The sequence below is a fragment of the Hypanus sabinus genome, chromosome 17 (assembly GCF_030144855.1).
Source record: "Hypanus sabinus isolate sHypSab1 chromosome 17, sHypSab1.hap1, whole genome shotgun sequence".
Classification (NCBI taxonomy): domain Eukaryota; kingdom Metazoa; phylum Chordata; class Chondrichthyes; order Myliobatiformes; family Dasyatidae; genus Hypanus; species Hypanus sabinus.
In genome coordinates this window covers 47,679,843-47,698,912 of record NC_082722.1, presented here as the reverse complement: position 1 = coordinate 47,698,912, position 19,070 = coordinate 47,679,843, and the positions used below count along the sequence as shown (strand labels likewise).

Here is a 19,070-nt window from a genome sequence, read left to right as displayed (position 1 = left end):
TATTTTGCAGGCAATGTTTATTCTACATACCTGAATATTACTCTGCACTGATCAAATCTGCATGAATATTGTGCAACATTTTGCAATTTTATATTTAGCACAAGATGATCATCTGTTTGATGCCACTTTATTTCAGGGTGAAAGCTGAAGAAATAATGGACGTCATTTAAGGACATTGAACTAAATACAAGGTTTTCTAATTATATAACCATATTAATGACCAAGTACAGAATGAATCATTATCAAAATGCATAACCTTTTATAATCTGTTGTCGAACGACTTGATTGCTCTCTGGGAATATCTTTAATATCTGTGATCAGAACAGAATATGTCATAAGATGAACTCAAATAGTACAATGCTTTGAAACTTTATACTGTTCATGGAATCCTATCAATGAAGTCAAATGGATGCACTTTATTGACACTAGCTAAGCAATTCATTATTTCATGGTACAACATTGATGTTTCCAAACAAGATATACACTGTTTCTGCTTTGTATGACATTCTCAACCCTAAGGCAATAAACCATTATTAATTCTCGGATATTGCCCACAGCAGAGATTTTTGACCAAGCATGCCATCCTCAAAGTACTTGACAACAGTTTCCACTTTCCACATAACTGCTTTGCCTCGATTCAGCTGAAAGACATCTCATTAAATCTTCAGTGAAAAGTGTAACATAAAGAGCCTTGTTGACTTTGCATTCTGGAGTCTTCATTTAATAGAATTTTTATCAGATTTTCACCATGCATTAGATGAGAATCCTCCACTAGGGTCTACAGTTATCTGAACAAATGGTTTCATAACCAAATCCTATTGGCAATACAAGCAAAATGTGGACAGTGCTTGAGATAACTAATCTCATTGCCATTTTTGTGCAGAGCTGAATATTCAGTGCAACAAAAAGTACTGATCTGTTTGAACTTTTCAGACACTATTGAAAGTAAAAATAAAACTTAACTTTGAAAAAAATGTACATTTCAAGTGACTTTAAAATGGAACTGGTCGGTGAAGAAATTATATGGCAACATAAAATGGTTCTCCCTCTCAATTTTACAAGATCTACACTAAGGTTGTTGAATTATTCATGATATGTTATAGGAATTTAGTTTTCAAAGAGCTGCAGAACACATTGCACCTGACAAACACATTTTAGGTATATAGAATAATTTTTATTTCATAACTAAATGTAAAGTATAAGTTTGCTAACTATACCATTATTTCCTTCAGAAAAGACTGAATCATTTTGCAGATGAAGATTTTGTGAACTCGGTGAAAACTTGATTTTATTTACAACTTCACATAAAACACTTTCATTGGATGTGCTTGATAATAGCCTGAAAGTCAAGAAAACATAGTAAATCAAACTGTGAAAGTTCAAGAAACATCTAATCAAAAACTAAGATATTTGATACAAAATCTGTTACATACCCACTCATTATTACTGCATCTAATTACTATGAACTGTAGAAATACAAATGGATTTGGCAGATTCTTTAACAAAACATACCCGATTGTTGACTCAATTCCATTTGCTAACATTAAATTCACACTCTCCGATCTCCCACTGAGATGACACAGAACTTCCAGGCCTTTTTCCAAAACCTTAAAAAATCAATTCAAAAAGGAGTTATATTTACATCAGCAAAACACCAATCATAAGACCATAAGATATAGGAGTAAAGTAAACTATTTGGTTCATTGAGTCTGCTCTGCCATTCAATCATGGGCTGATCTAATTCTTCCAGTCACCCCCACTCCCCTGCCTTCTCACCATACCCTTTGATACCCTGGCTAATCAAGAACCTATCTATCTCTGTCTTAAATATACCCAATGACTTGGCCTTCACAGCTGCTCATGGCAACAAATTCTACAGATTTACCACCCTCTGAGTAAAGTAATTTCTCTGCATCTCTGTTCTAATTTGATGTCCTTCAATCCTGAAGTCGTGCCTTCTTATCCTAGAATCCCCTACCATGGGTAATAACTTGGCCATACCTAATCCGTTCAGGCCTTTTAACATTTGGAATGTTTCTATGTGATCCCCTTTCATTCTCCTGAAATCCAGGGAACACAGCCCAAGAGCTGCCAAACGTTCCTCATATGGTAACTATTTCATTCCTGGAATCATTCTCGTGAATCTTCTCTGAACCCTCTCCCAAGTCAGTATATCCTTTCTAAAATAAGGAACCCAAAACTGCACACAATACTCCAAGTGTGGTCTCATGAGTGCCTTATAGAGCCTCAACATCACATCCCTGCTCTTATGTTCTATACCTCTAGAAATGAATGCCAGCATTGCATTCGCCTTCTGCACCACCAACTTTACCTGGAGGTTAAACTTAAGGGTATCCTGCACAGGAACTCCCAAGTCCCTTTGCATCTCTACATTTTGAATTCTCTCCTCATCTATAGAATGCCTGTTTATTTCTTCCACCAAAGTGCATGACCATACACTTTCCAACATTGTATTTCATTTGCCACTTCTTTGCCCATTCCCTCAACTATCTAACTCTCTCTGCAGGCTCTCTGTTTCCTCAATACTACCCAGTCCTCCACATATCTCTGTATCACTGGCAAATTTAGCCTCAAATCCATTAATTTCATAGTCCAAATCATTGACATACATCGTAAAAAGCAGCGGTCCCAACACCAACCCCGCCACTGGTAACTGGCAGCCAGCCAGAATATGATCCCTTTATTCCCACTCTGTTTTCTACCGATCAGCCAACGCTCCACCCATGCTAATAACTTCCCTGTAATTCCATGGGCTCTTATCTTGCTAAGCAGCCTCATGTGCGGCACCTTGTCAAAGGCCTTCTGAAAATCCAAGTACACATAACTGCATCTCCTTTAGGAACCTCCTACTTTCCTCAAAAAATTGCAGTAGGTTAGTCAGACAGGATTTTCCTTTCAAGAAACCACGCTGGCTTTGGCCTGTCTTGTCATTTGCCTCCAGGTACTCCATAATCTCATCCCTAACAATTGATTCCAACAACTTCCCAACCACTGATGTCAGGCTAACAGGTCTATAGTTTCCTTTCTGCTACCTCCCACCCTTCTTAAATAGCGGAGTAACATTTACAATTTTCCAGTCATCTGGTACAATGCCAAAATCTATTGATTCTTGAAAGATCATTGTTAATGCCTCCGCAATCTCTTCGGCTACTTCCTTCAGAACCCGAGGATGCATTCCATCAGGTCCAGGAAATTTATCCACCCTCAGATCATTAAGCTTCCTGAGCATCTTCTTAGTCGTAATTTTCACTGCACATAGTTTACTTCCCTGACACTCTTGAATGTCCTGTATGCTGCAGATGTCTCCCACTGTGAAGACTGCTGCAAAATACACATTCAGTTCCTCTGCCATCTCTGTGTCTCTCATTACAATATCTCCAGCGTCATTTTCTATCAGTCCTATATTTACCCTGAACTCTCTTTTACCCTTTATATACTTAAAAAAAGCTTTTAGTATCTTCTTTGATGTTAGTTGCCAGCTTCCTTTCATAATTTACCTTTTCTTTCCTAATAACTTTCTTAGTTTCCTTCTGTGTTTTAAAAAGCTTCCCAATCCTCTATCTTCCCACTAGCTTGGACTTCCTTGTATGCCCTCTCTTTTGCTTTTACTTTGGATCTGACTTCACTTGTCAGCCATGGTAGTATATTTCTTCCATTCAAAATTTTTTCTTACTTGGAAAATATCTGCCATGCACTTCCCTCTTTTGTCGCAGAACCTGCAGCCATTGCTGTTCTGCTGTCCTTCTTGTTAGTGTCCCTTTCCAGTCAACCTTAGCTTGCTCACCTCTCATGCCATTGTAATTTCTTTATTCCACTGAAATACTGACATATTGGAATTTAGCTTCTCCTTTTCAAATTTCAAAGTGAATTCGATCATATTGTGATTACTCTTCCCTGAGGGTTCCTTAACCTTAAGCTCTTTTATCACCTCCAGATCATAGCACAACACCCAATCCAGCACAGCCGATCCCTGAGTGGGTTCAGCAACAAGCTGTTCTAAAATGCCATCCCTTAGACATTCTACAAATTCTCCCACTTAAGGTCCAGTACTGGCCTGGTTTCCCCAATCCAGTTTCATGTTAAAATCCCCAACAATCATCATGACATTGCCCTTCTGACGCACCTTTTCTATCTCCTGCTGTAATTTGTAATCCACATCAATCAATCCAATCCAATGTGAGTATTTATCAGTTTTAGTCAGTGGAGTTTTGAAGTGGAGTTTTAAAGTGAAATTAAACAAAAGAGCCATTAAACCAGGACACTGTTGCTGGAGGTATAAGATTCCACAATTTGAAGGTGAGTAGGAAAAATTCTCCTAGTACTTTAACCAACATTAACCTTCAATTAACACCATCAGCTAATGTAATTTCATTATTTACCTCACTGAAAAATGTGGGCCTTTCCATGCTATTGATAACCCCATAGAAATTGACTGTTTTAAGAATGCTCATAGGCCTAACTGCTTATTTATCATTTACCATTCTTAAGAACATTTCAAATAGGCATTTTTCCATTCCCCTCACTTAGATACAAATGAATTTAGTAAATGCATATAAGAAAACCAGAAATTTAGTAATCAAAACAACATATCTGTTAGGTCACATCAAGAGGTATTAAAACAAATATATCCAAAACTAATCTGATGGAAAGTGGGGGTTTTTGGGTACAAAGTAAAATAGTACAAATTCTGGACAATGGAATAAAAAGATTTTACCTATCACAAACAAGAGAAAATCTGCAGATGCTGGAAAACCAAGCAACACACACAAAATCCTGGAAGAACTCAGCAGGCCAGACAGCATCTATGGAAAAGGGTATAGACAACATTTCGGGTCAAGCCCCTTCATTAGGACAGCCTGAAACGTCGACTGTGTTCTTTTTGATAGATACTGCTTGGCCTGCTGAGTTCCTCCAGCATATTATGTGTGGTGCTTGACTATCAGAAAGTTTGGTCTGCTTGTATCAAATGAACAAAGGAAGTATCAAATGGGTTCCTTCTTCAGAAGGAAAAAAATAGACTTTGCAGCACAATCATAAAATAGTGGCGTGGTAAATAGTGGAAATGGATATACTTAAAATACAGGAATCACAAGTGAAATTCTGATAAAGATATTGCATACTGAATAAATACTTTTGTTATTCAACAAGGTGGTGTGTAAACATTCCAGATGATAAGGCATCTAATAAGTCAGAAGTTCTAAAAATTTTCTTTGCAGTGTTTGGCCTATAATTTACCAACCTAGTTATTTAACTCTGATCCTAACTTTTTGTCTCCTAGCTACATACAAGAGCAATATAGCTATACCCTACTCCAAACTCTCCTGTTTGCCCTGCTCTTATTCCCCTTTTCAACTACTTATCCATGCCCTTTTAAACATACTGAATCTGCCTCTGGTGCTCCTCTTGACGATCCAGGTCCTAACAACTAATCACATAAAAATGTTTTTACTTATGTTACAGGTAGTTTTCCCCTCTCACAGTTCCATTATTCAACGTTGTCCAGTTCTTGGTCCTTCCACTAACAGGAATACTTCCTCTTTAAATACTTTGTCTCTATCTGACACTTTTATTCCCAGGAGAGTAATAGCAGCTTTCTTGATTAGTTTAACCAGATTGCCTCATCCTTGGAAGCATGATGGGTTTCACCATTGTGCTGATATAAAATTCAAATTACTTGTACAAACCAAACTGGTTCAATTTTTACCTCATCCTCTGAAGACTGCTGAACCTTTGCACAAAGGAGGCTGACAGTCTGTTGATCTTCAACTTCTTCACAAACCCTGAAAAACATGTAATATTAAATCTTTTACTACAAATTCATAAATTAGGAAATTCTCATTTCATCAACCTTGAAGGAAAGAAGACCATGATATTACTAATTTTCATTTGCAGAGTTGTAGCTGAATGGCACCTCCAAGTTATGATCTACTATCTAGTCAGTGGAGGTTCAGTCAGTGCAGGGCAGTGTGGGAGATGAATTACTAAGGGACAGTTTGAGGAGCTGGATTAATATCAGTGGAGATAGTCTTCTACTTCTGCAATCTAAACTAATCCCAGAGTTCCTTTAGCATTTCACTTTCCTTAACTACGAATGTTTTGCCAGATATACACAAAGCTATATATTTCAATAGATTCACATTGCAAAGCCTTCCTTGAAGAGATTTCCAAGTTCAGAGACAAAATGAAATTGATACAACAGTATGTCAGCATCCAGTTATTTTTGGGAGAAAAGAGGTATGTATCACCAAAGAATAAGAATGATTATGATGACATGAAAAGATTTGGGGGAAGAACTGTGAGGTAAATGTAACAAGATGACAGTGGGAAAGAAGATTATTACAAACAGAAGACAAAAACTGAGAGGGGTGATGCAAGGTGATCAAGAGGAAAGAGATTCATTGAATCAAATCTGAACTCAACGTTTAAGATTTATTCACTGAAATCTTTTTTTTACAGATTACAGAAAACCTGTTAATAAAATTTCAGAATAATTTAAAGGAAAATATTGCCATTTACTGATTGCACCACTTCAACATTAGAAGTGTTACAGCACAGGAATAGGTCAGGATTCCTTAAACCCCACAAACATTTCTCCTCAAGTACTTACCCAATTTTCTCCTAAAAGGCCTGAGCAATTGGTTGCCTCCATTGCTCTTTCAGGCAGCAAGTGCCATATGTTAACTAGGTAAAAAGGTTTTCTGCTATGCAAGTCCTAATTTAAAATCTGTTCCCTCAAATACCCTATCTAATAATGTCTTTTTATATCTAGCAAATCTCTTAACTTCAAAAACTTTCTGCTTTTAACAAATCATGTATTAGATCTTTATCTATATAAATTTCTCCAAGTACTTGGTTGTACTTTTCATAATTTTTGTATTCAAGGCCTCCCTGTGGCCATTGGAATCTGACTGGATTGTAATTCTCTGGCATACACTTATGTCCATTTGAACAAGGGCATTTCATTATCAAGTTAAGTCACTTTTTATTGTCATTTCGTCCGTAACTGCCGGTACAGTACACAGTAAAAATGAGAATGTTTTTCAGGACCATGGTGTTACATGAAACAGTACAAAAACTAGACTGAACTACATAAAAAAACAACACAAAACAACTACACGAGACTACAGACCTAGCCAGGACTGCATAAAGTGCACAAAACAGTGCAGACATCATAATAAATAATAAACAAGACATTAGGGCACTAAGTTGGTGTTAGTCCAGGCATTGAGGAGTCTGATAGCTTGGGGGAAGAAACTATTACACAGTCTGGTCATGAGAGCCCGAATGCTTCGGTGCCTTTTCCTAGACGGCAGGAGAGAAGAGTTTGTATGAGGGGTGTGTGGGGTCCTTCATAATATGGCACTTCGTCTGAATTATTGCCAAAATTGTCCAAAAAACATCTCCTCTAAGGATGTATTCCATCTAGACTGGGTAAGTGGCTTAATCATATTTAGCTCTTCTGGTGCCCTAATCAATTTTCTCCCCCTTGCTGCTATTTGAACTCCATTCCCTCCAAGACGTGGTTTTGTACATTTTCTTCAAGGTGTACCATTATTTTATCAAATATCCTCAGACTCTTAATGAGGCATAGGTGTTGGTGTGCCTTCTTGTTGATTGCATCAATATGTTAGGCCCAGGTTGGATTCTCTGAGATGTTGACATTAAGGAACCTGTAGCTGCTGACCTTTCAATGAAGACTAGTGAATCTTCTCTCGATTTCTCCTTTCTGAAATTCGCAATCAATTCCATGGACTTGCTGAGTGTAAAATTGTTGGTTGCAACACCACTCAACTAGCCAATTAATTTCATTCCCACACACCTCCTTGATGCCACCTGAAATTGTCAACAGCGTCATCAATAAATCTATAGATGGTGTTTGAACTGTGAATAGCCACAGTCTTACGTGTAGAGAGAGTAGACCAGCAGACTGAAAACACATCCTTGAGTTGCCCCTATGTTGACTGACACCGAGAAGGAGATATTATTTATGGGCTCCCAATAAGAAAGTCAAGAATCCAGTGGCAGAAGGTACAGAGACCCGTTTTGAAGCTTGTTAATTAGTATTATTGGAATGATGGCATCGAATGCTGACCTATAATCGATGCACAGCAACCTAATGTAGGTATTACTTTTGTCAAGGTGGTCAGTGTGGAGAGCCATTGAGATTGCAACCACTATAGCCTGTTATGGTGATAGGGAAACTGCATTGGGTCCAGGTCCCTGCTCAGGCAGAAATTAATTCTAGCCACTTACAAATCACTTCATCACTCTGGATGTGAATGCTACCAGGAGATAGTCAGTGAGGTAGCTTACCTGATTACCTTAAGCAACAGTATGATTGCTGGCCTTTTGAATAAGGTTTCCATCTGCAGCAGTGAAACTTTGAAGATTTTCTTGAACACACCAGCCAGTTGGTTGGTATTTTTAGTAACCTGCCAGGTTCAGCATCGGGTCCTGATGCCTTGCAAGGGTTTATCCTCTTGAAGGATGTTCTGACATTGATCTTGAAGACAGAGATCACAAGGTTGCCAGATACTGTGGGTACTTGCATAAGTGTAATTTTATTCTATTTCAACGCACACATAAAGGCATTGAACTCGTCAAGGAGTAAAGCATGACAGATATTTATGCTTACAGGCATTGCTTTCTAGGAAGTAACAACATACACACCCTGCCACAGCTGTTGTACAACTGTGCCTCTAACTTCAAAGGGAATTATCTTTTCATTCTTTCCATGTCCTTCTGTAGGGCGTGATTGGACTTTCTGTAGGGTTCTGGATTGCTGGTCTTGAATGACATAGATCTAGCACTCAACAGACTACAAATTTTCTGGTTCATCCACAGGTTCTGGTTTGGGTACGTGTGGTATGTCCTTGAAGGCACACACTCATTAACACAGATCTAGATGAAATCGGTGACAGCAATCACATACTCAAAAAGATCTGAAGGTGAATCACTGAATATAGTCCAGTCTTGCGCCTGCTTTGACCATTTGTTCATGGTCCTCACCACTGATACTGCGGTCCTCCAATTCTGCCTATAGGCTGCGAGTAAAAGTACAGACAGATGATCAAACTTGCCAAAGGGCAGATGTGGGATGGCGCATTAAACATTCTTGACGGTGGTGCACCAGTGTGTTGGATCTTCTCGTACCACAGGGGACATGCTGGTGGAAGCTTGTCGGAGACTTCAAGCTGGCCTGGTTGAAGTCTCCAGTGATGATCAGGACAGAAACAAGGTACATTATAAACTGGTGGTCATATAACTTCTCTACTCCCTCACCTGACATCCTACTCTACCATCCACCCATAAAGTCTATTTGTTTTCTCAGAAACATTTGTGAGCAGCTCATATTTTTAGATTATTAAATATGTGTTTATGAGACTAGAACTTTGAGAAATGATTAAACACTTGTCATATCTCAACATGGATGACAAATCAATACTTCCAGATTAACGGTACTGTTAATTTAATGGCTATATTTTAGCAAATGTACTCATCTATATGCACTACTGTGGACCATCAAGACATCAAAAAATATTTGACCTAGAGGTCAATTAAAGAGCAGAACTGAAAGAGGTTTACGTGCAAATTGCTTGGAAGTCCTCTCATCTGCAGTGTGGTATATAGTGTACTTCGTACAATCATTTAAAAAGTGATAAAATATTTTCTTTGAATAGTATTGACAGTACAATTATACTGATTGAAAACATAGAAAACTTACAGCAAAATACAGGCCCTTCGGCTCACAATACTGTGCCGAACATGTACTTACAGTACTTTAGAAATTACTTAGAGTTACCCATTGGCCTCGATTTTTCTAAGCTCCATCTAGCTATCCAGGAGTCTCTTAAAAGACCCTATCGTATCCACCTCCACCAGCAGCCCATTCCACGCACTCACCACTCTGTGTAGAAAACTTACCCCTGACATCTCCTCTGTACCTACTTCCAAGCACCTTAAAACTATGCCCTCTCGTGCTTGCCATTTTAGCCCTGGGAAAAAGCCTCTGACTATTCACACGATCAATGCCTCTCATCTTATACACCTCTATCAGGTCACCTCTCATCCTCCATTGCTCCAAGGAGAAACGGCGGAGTTCACTCAACCTATTATCATAAGGCATGCTTCCCCAATCCAGGCAACACCCTTGTAAACCTCTTCTGCACCCTTTCTATGGTTTCCACATCCTTCCTGTAGTGAGGTGACCAGAACTGAGCACAGAACTCCAAGTGGGGTCTGACCAGGATCCTATATGGCTGTAACATTACATCTCAGCTCTTAAACTCAATCCCATGATTGATGAAGGCCAATGCACTGTATGCCTTCCTAATCACAGTCCACCTGTCTAGCAGCTTTGAGTGTCCTATGGACTCAGACCCCAAGATCCCTCTTATCCTCCACGCTACCAAGAGTCTTACCGTTAATACTATATTCTGCCATCATATTTGACCTACCAAAATGAACCACCTCACACTTATCTGGGTTGAACTCCATCTGCCATTTCTCAGCCCAGTCTTTCATCCTATCAATATCTCACTGTAACCTCTGTCTGACAGCCCTCCGCACTATCCACAACACCCCCAACCTTTGTGTTATCATCAAATTTGCTAAGCCCTCCCTCCACTTCCTCATTCAGGTCATTTATAAAAATCACAAAGAGTAAGGGTCTCGGAACAGATCCCTGAGGCACACCACTGGTGACCAACCTCCATGCAGAATATGACCTGTCTCCAATCTCTCTTTGTCTTCTGAGAGCAAGCCAATTCTGGTTCCACAAAACATGGTCTCCTTGGATCCCATGCCTCCTTACTTTCCCAATAAGCCTTATCAAATGCATTGCTGAAATCCCTATACACTACATCTACTGCTCTACCTTAATGTGTTTAGTCACATCCTCAAAAAATTCAATCAGGCTCGTAAAGCACGACCTGCCTTTGACAAACCATGCTGATTATTCCTAATCATATTATGCCTCTCCAAATGTTCATAAATCCTGCCTCTCAGGATCTTTTCCATCAATTTACCCACTGGTCTATAATTTCCTGCACTATCTCTATTTCCTTTCTTGAATAAGGGAGCAACATCTGCAACCCTTCAATCCTCCAGAACCTCTCCTGTCCCCATTGATTATGCAAAGATCATTACCAGAGACTCAGCAATCCCCTCCCTTGCCTCCCACAGTAGCCTGGGGTACATCTCATCCAGTCTCGGAGGCTTGTCCAACTGGATGCAATCCAAAAGCTCCAGCACATCCTCTTTCTTACTGTCTATATGCTCAATCTTTTCAATCTGCTGCAAGTTATCCCTACAATCGCCAAGATCCTTTTCCATAGTGAATACTGAAGCAAAGTATTCATTAAGTACCACTGCTATCTCCTCTGGTTCCAAACACACTTTTTCACTGTCACACTTGATTGGTCCTATTCTCTCATATCTTATCCTCTTGCTCTTCACATACTTGTAAAAATGCCTTAAGGTTTTCTCTAATCCTGTCCGCCAAGGCCTTCTCATGCCCCCCTCTGGCTCTCCTAATTTCATTCTTAAACTCCTTCCTGCTAGCCTTATAATCTTCTAGATCTCTATCACTATCTAGTTTTTTGAACCTTTTGTAAGCTTTTCTTCTCTTCTTGACTAGGTTTACAACAGCCTTTGTACACCACAGTTCCTGTACCCTACCATCCTTTCCTTGTCTCATTGTACCTATGCAGAACCCCAAATATCCCCTGAACATTTGCCGCATTTCTGCCGTACATTTCCCTGAGAATATCTGTTTCCAATTTATGCTTCCCAGCTCCTGCATGATAGCCTCATATTTCCCTTTACTCTAATTAAACACTTCCCTAATCTGTCTCTTCCTATCCTTCTCCAGTGCTATGGTAAAGGAGATAGAATTGTGATCACTATCTCCAAAATGCTCTCCCACTGAGAGACCTGACACCTGATAGGTTCATTTCCCAATACCAGATCAAACACAGCCTCTCCTCTTGTAGGCTAGAGTTATTTTCTTGGTTTATTTTAGATTGGTTGATCACATTCAGACAACATTACAAAGTGGCCTCCAAAACAAAGGCTGGAGAAGGAGAAATCAAGCTTCAGAATTCTGATCACTATTTAGTGATATGTTTTTAAAAGAAGTGAATGCTAGACTTTGCCTCCTTAATGATGCTCTCCATTAATGCCTGCTGGGCAAAGTCTTACAAAAGGGAAAAGTAAGAAAAAAGGGAAAAGTGTTTTTATTTTTAAAGTGTTATTTACAAATTATTAAACAAACTGTTTGAATACAGTAGCTCAATTCAGGAGAATTTTCCAGTATGTTTTCTGGGTCATGCTTTCATTCAGAATTCATCAACAACAGTGAGTACATATGTAAATATCCTGCCATTTGTTTTATTCCTGTCAATGACTTGGTAATAGACTTTGGAATCATACATTTCATACTGCAACTGCACAGCCTAGTTAGCAGATTTCACAAATTGCTTAAAATGCTTTCCAATGTATTTCCTCCATGAGCTATTCATTGCTATATTTAGTAAATATAGGAAATAAAAGTTCAACCAATATAAAAAGTCAAAATATGATCAAATGTATACATATTCTTCAAATTGAAGGTGTGGAAATGACTTTTTATATTTACCTTACTTGCATCTTTGCCAAATGAGTCATTGCAACCATTAGATCAGCTTGTTCTTTTGGAGTAGATAAAAATCTTAGCAATCTGCAGAGACAGCGTAAGTAATCGGATTCTGGTACACCCTCAGCAGGATATTGCACCATTAAGTTTTTGAGTTCTTCCACAATTGCAGTTTTTAATGAAGATGCTTTGAAATAAAAAAAATGCTCAAACTACATTTTATTAGAACAAGTTATTCATTTACATTATTTTATAAAACATTAATAAGAAATAATAGGGCCATCTCCAAGCAAACCATCTTTGTAATTAACATAATTTCATCATATTCGCATCTGGAAACCACCTGCCTAGCTATCTTACTCCCTGCCTAAAAGCTACTGCAATCTTAATAAAAATCAAAGGCTGAATTTTCAAAACATAACTTATAAAGGGGAAAAGGAGCAAAGAGGCAAAGTGCACAGAGGAGAAAACGTTAGGTTGTATAAAATTCTGATCAGCCTCTGTTTGGACACTGTGCTCAGTTCTGGCTATTGTACCTCAAAGATGATGTACTAGGTTAGAAACGGATGTGGCACAAATTAAGTAGAATAGTATTTTGGTAGTAAGAGGATCAAATGCAATGTCAGGTTGCATTGAAGTATTTTTTATTCTCTCATTTATAGAAAATTGGCATTGATTAAACTGAAAAATTTCAAATGATAAAAAGGAATCACACGGATAAATGGAAAGAAGCAGGTAGAAATTCTGAACAAGAGGAAATAACTTCTTGAAACTTGGATTTGTGCCATGGCAGGTAGTATTTTTGCACAACTGAAAAATTTTTAAACCAGGTTTAAGGTTAGGTTAATTGAATTTGTTAAATAAAATTCAAGTACATAAATGTTGGAAATGATGAATTAAGGTATGGAGCACATCACGATCGCACAAAATGCTCCAAAAAGTTTGAGGAGACAAACTTTCTAAAGCTAATACATGTGGGTGAGTTAATAAATCTTGATCTCTTGTATCTAACTGTGTGGTCTCAATGGTTTGGCATCTTGCACTCATTAGTACCTAATTTCCATGTAATACATAGATCTACAATCCATGGATCTGTATACCTACAAAGATAGCCATATGGTTTCTGGGGGTGTGGATCAGGTGTGTCATCGGAACTGGGCCAGGGTCAGCAACAGCAAGGGTCAGGAATCTGATTAGGTTTGCGGCTGGAAGCAGGGTTTGGTGTGAGGGCAAGAGTCTGAAGAGGCTGAAACTGCTTTGAAAGGTTAAACCTGATATTGCTGCAACTAAAATAAATTTTACAGTGAGAATCTGAACAAAACTAATGATTTTCTGTGCTGTAGTGACACCTGCTCTCCTATACACTTTTCAGAACAGGGATATCTACAGCAGGCACCTTAAAGCACTTGAGAGATACCACCACCAAGAACTGCAGTTCCCATATGGCCTCATCAGTGATCCTTGAACAAGTCAACTTCAATCTCAAGGGACTATCCAAGAGAAAGCTAGGTAATCTTGATAGTAAGAATTAGGGTGCAGGTAGTAGAGATTTGGTTGAGACCAAGTACAGAAATGGTCAAAGGCTGCTGACTTCTACAGATTTGTATAACAGCATTAGAACAGTTAGTTTTTTTTCATATAATTACACAGACATCAACACATAAAATACTGATCTTACAAAAGTGCAAACACAGATGAACAAAGGTGAAGGATAGAGCCCTTCTGACTATTTTCTGGTGTTTATTCCATAAATAATTGATTCAAAGCTGCAGGAGTTCTCTGACCATTAGTCCCTTAGATATAATGCATTCTGACAGTTTTATAAAGTGCACATTACAGAGATCTAGCAAGCAACATAGTAGCATTAAGTATTGGTTGCAACAAAAAAAACTCTTAAAAGTACAAGGCAAATACTGCCTTTTTATATGTTTTGGTTATAACAGATTCCTAGCAACAGTGAATAGCTAGTGTTGCCTTCAGTTTGCTATTTCAGCAGAAATATTCTCAGTGAAATCAAATTAGTGCCAAGAAGGAAATAAGTACTGTAATTTCACTCTTAGTATAGTCTATTATGAACAGATTGTAATTTCTTGGCTTTAAGTACATTAAATAAAAATCAAACTTGAAGATTCTGAAGGAAACAGGAAAATGCTGTGTGAAAGACTGACTGTTGACAATAATCCAACAGGCTTGTTAGTTGCTTACTTAATTTAGCATTTTGCACACTGTACATTTCATATAGGGTGAAAAGCCAAAATGTCACTTATGAAGGGCTGTGGAAATAAAACCCAATATTTCAAAATTCATGGGTACAGGAAACAACTGAAGGCTGGAGATCAGACGTTTTTCTTACTTCAAAGTAAACTTACTATCTAAGTACACACAGTATATGTCCCCATATGCTGCTCTGAGATTCACTTTCTTACAGGCATTCACAAAATAAAATACAATAGAATCTATGGAAAACTACACAAAAAGAATGACAAACAATCAATGTGCAAAACAAGACAAACTGTGCAAATACCAAGCAAACAAATCAATACTGAGAACATGAGTTGTAAAATCCTTGAAAGTGAGTCCATACATTCAGTGCTGAGGTGAATAAAGTTCTCCGTGCTGGTTTCAGAAGCTTGACAGTTGAAAGGTAATAACTGTTTCTGAACCTGGTGGTGTGATACCCAAGGCTCCTGCAACTCAGTCTCGATGGCAGAAGTAAGAAGAGAACATGGTCTGTGTAGAGAATGTCTGTGGTGATGAATGTTGCTTTCTTGTGTCAGTACTCCTGTAGATGTGCTCAGTGACGAGAAGGGCTTTTCCTATGCTAGACTGGGCTGTATCTATGACTTTTTGTAGGCTTTTCCATTCTTGGACATTGATGTTTCCATAAAAGGCCGTGACACAACCAGTCAGGATACTCTCCACTATGCAACTATAGAGGTGTTTCAAAGTTTTAGATGACATACAGAATCTGCAAAAACTTCTAAGAAAGCAGAGGCTTTATCATGCCTTCTTTGTAATGGTAGTTACATGCTGGGTTCCAGGACAGATTGTCTGAAATGATAATGCCAAGGAATTTAAAGTTACTGACCCGCTCCACCTCTGATCCTCTAATGAGGGGTGGCTGATGGACCTCTGGTTTCTTCCTCCTTATAGTCAATAATTAACTCTTTGATTTTGCTGATGTACAGTGAGTGGTTGTTGTGGCATAATTTTTTATGCTAAATTTATGTGATACCTGTCCTTTCAGGAAAGATTGAGTAGAACTAACATTTATTCTCTACAATTTTAAAAAGAGTAAGTGATTTCATTGAAATAATATATTCTGGTTAATAAATTTTTACCAATTAAAATACAAAATGTAATAATTGATTCTGGGGAGAGATGTGATTATACATTGTCAAATTTTTTCAGAATTATGGACTTTTATGAACATTTATGCACCAAATGAAAATGATGCAAAATTCATACAAGAAGTTTTTTTGAACTTGGCTGATGCACATGATAAAATATTAATAGGTGGAGATTTTAATTTTTGTTTAGATCCAGTTCTGGATAGATCAACTAAAGGTGCTATAAAATTAAAAGTAACAAAACCAACTTTATCATTAATGAAAGATTTAAACTTAATTGATATATGGAGAAGAATTAATCCAAGAGAAAGAGATTATTCATTTTACTCAAACAGACATAAAACTTATTCAAGGATTGATTTTTTTATTATCAAAAAATATTCACGATAGAGTGAAAAGTGTGGAATATAAAGCAAGAATATTGTTAGATCATTCCCCCTTGATAATGACAATGATAATGATGGATAAGCAGGAATCGATTTACAGATGGAGATTTAATTCAACTCTATTAAAACGTCAAGATTTTTGTGATTTTATGAAAAAACAAATTAAATTTTTTTGGATACAAATCTACATTCAGTTGAGGATAAAATTGTACTATGGGAAGCGATGAAAGCATATTTAAGGGGTCAGATTATAAGTTATACATCTAAAATTAAAAAGGAATACGCAGCAGAAATAGATCAATTGGAAAAAGATATCATAAAGTTAGAAAAAGAATCTCAAAGAGATATGACAGAAGAAAAACGAAGACAACTTGTTAATAAAAAACTACAATATAATACACCAGACATATCGTACAGAGAAAGTAATTATGAGAACTAAACAGAAATATTATGAATTAGGTGGAAGATCACATAAAATTCTTGCTTGGCAGTTGAAAACAGAACAGATTTCTAAAACAATAAATGCAATTAGAACAAGTGTAAATAAGGTTACTTATAAGCCTTTAGAAATTAATGAAACTTTTAAAATTTTTTATACTGAACTATATCAATCAGAATCACAAAATAAGATTGCTGAGATAGATAAATTTTTATCACAAATAACCCTTCCAAAATTAAATTTGGAAAAACAGCAAGGATTAGATATGTCCTTTATATTAAAAGAGGTTGAAGAAGCTTTAGGATCACCTCAGAGTAATAAATCCCCAGGAGAAGATGGTTTTCCTCCTGAGTTTTATAAAAAATTTAAAGATTTATTAATTCCTCCTTTTATGGAATTAATATACCAAGTGGAAAGAATGCATAAACTTCCACAATCTTTTTTAACAGCGATCATAACTATATTGCCAAAAAAAGATAGACCCTTTAAAACCAACAAGTTTTATGTCTGTTTGAGTAAAATGAATAATCTCTTTCTCTTGGATTAATTCTTCTCCATATATCAATTAAGTTTAAATCTTTCATTAATGATAAAGTTGGTTTTGTTACCAGTATAGGCCTACTTCTTTGTTGAATACAGATTCTAAAATACTAGCAAAAATTTTATCTAATAGAATATCTAAATATTTACCAAAATTAATACATATGGATCAAACAGGTTTTATTAAAAATAGACAATCAATGGATAATATAACTTGGTTACTTAGTATAATTCATTTTGCACAAAAAAGAGAGGAAATGAGTGTGGCCGTTGCTTTGGATGCAGAAAAAGCATTTGATAGATTGGAATGGGATTTTTTATTTAAGGTATTGGAAAAATATTAGTTAGGAAAATCTTTTATACAATGGATTAAAACTTTAAATACTAATCCTCAAGCTAAAGTAGTTACAAATGGTCAGATTTCAACACCATTTTGCTTAACGAGGTCAACTAGACAAGGCTGCCCATTATCACCTGCTTTATTTGTATTGGCAATACAACCATTAGCAGAACTAATTAGAACAGATCCAGATATTGGGGGCTTTAGAGTTAATCATGAAGAATATAAGATTAATTTATTTGCTGATGATGTTTTGATTTATTTAACAAACCCATTGCAATCCTTGCAAAGATTATCTTTTAGATTGGAAGAATATGGGAAACTATCAGTATAAAGTAAATTGGGATGAAAGTGAAATTTTGCCCCTCACCAAAGGAAATTATAATCAATGTCAATTAGCAACTCAATTTTGATGGTCAATGAATGGGATAAAATGTTTAGGTATAGAGTTGATAACAATGTAAAAAATTTATATAAACAAAACTATTTGCCATTATTAAAAAAAATAAAAGAGGATCTTGATAAATGGATGATGTTACCAATAACATAATAGGTAGAGTTAATGCTGTAAAAATGAATATATTTCCTAGATTGCAATATTTATTTCAAAATTTACCAATTCAATTACCTCAGAAGTTTTTTCAAGAACTGAATAAGTATGTAAGGAAATTTCTTTGGAAAGGTAAGATGTCAAGAATATCATTGGAAAAATTGACATGTAAATTTGATTTAGGAGAGTTACAACTTCCAAATTTTAAGAATTATTATAAAGCAAATCAACTTAGATTTATTGCGTCTTCTTTTGATGAAGAAAAATCAGCATGGATTAAAATAGAATTAGATAAGATAGGAGAAAATATACCAGAGGATTTTATATATAAATGGGAAAATGGATACAGGAAAAAAAAGAATCTCCTATATTAAGACACTTGATTGATTTATGGAATAAGGTAAATATGGACGATGAGATAAAGAAATCTTTATTAGCAAAAAGAACTTTAATTCAAAATAGGCTTATTCCTTTTACAATGGATAATAAACTTTTACATAATTGGTTCCAAAAGGGGATTAAATATATAGGTGATTGTTTTGAAAGTATATTGATGTCGTTTGATCAATTAAAAAATAAATATAAAATATCAAATAACACTCTTTTCTGTTATTTTCAATTAAAAGCCTATTTACGAGAAAAGCTGGGGCAAACAATGTTGATGCCAAAACCTAGTGAAGTAGAAATATTAATTCAGAAAGGAAAAATTAAAAAAATGTACATCTTGTATGTATAATTTGATTTAAAAGCAAACAATTAAGTTAGGAATTCATAAATCAAGACAAAAATGGGAATCTGATCTGAATGTTA

The 19,070-nt window shown here is 36.5% G+C and overlaps 1 protein-coding gene across 1 annotated transcript in view; it reads right to left on the bottom strand.

The window, feature by feature from the left end:
• tdrd12 (tudor domain containing 12) overlaps window positions 1–19,070 on the bottom strand; it is a 192,576-nt gene that overhangs the window by 10,679 nt on the left and 162,827 nt on the right. The window contains exons 30-35 of the mRNA XM_059992994.1: window positions 12,659–12,842; window positions 5,726–5,801; window positions 1,513–1,607; window positions 1,218–1,339; window positions 257–311; window positions 31–144 (exon numbers count right to left, since the gene is read on the bottom strand). Coding sequence (XP_059848977.1) covers window positions 31–144; window positions 257–311; window positions 1,218–1,339; window positions 1,513–1,607; window positions 5,726–5,801; window positions 12,659–12,842 — 646 coding nt within the window. The remainder of the gene's footprint in view (window positions 1–30; window positions 145–256; window positions 312–1,217; window positions 1,340–1,512; window positions 1,608–5,725; window positions 5,802–12,658; window positions 12,843–19,070) is intronic.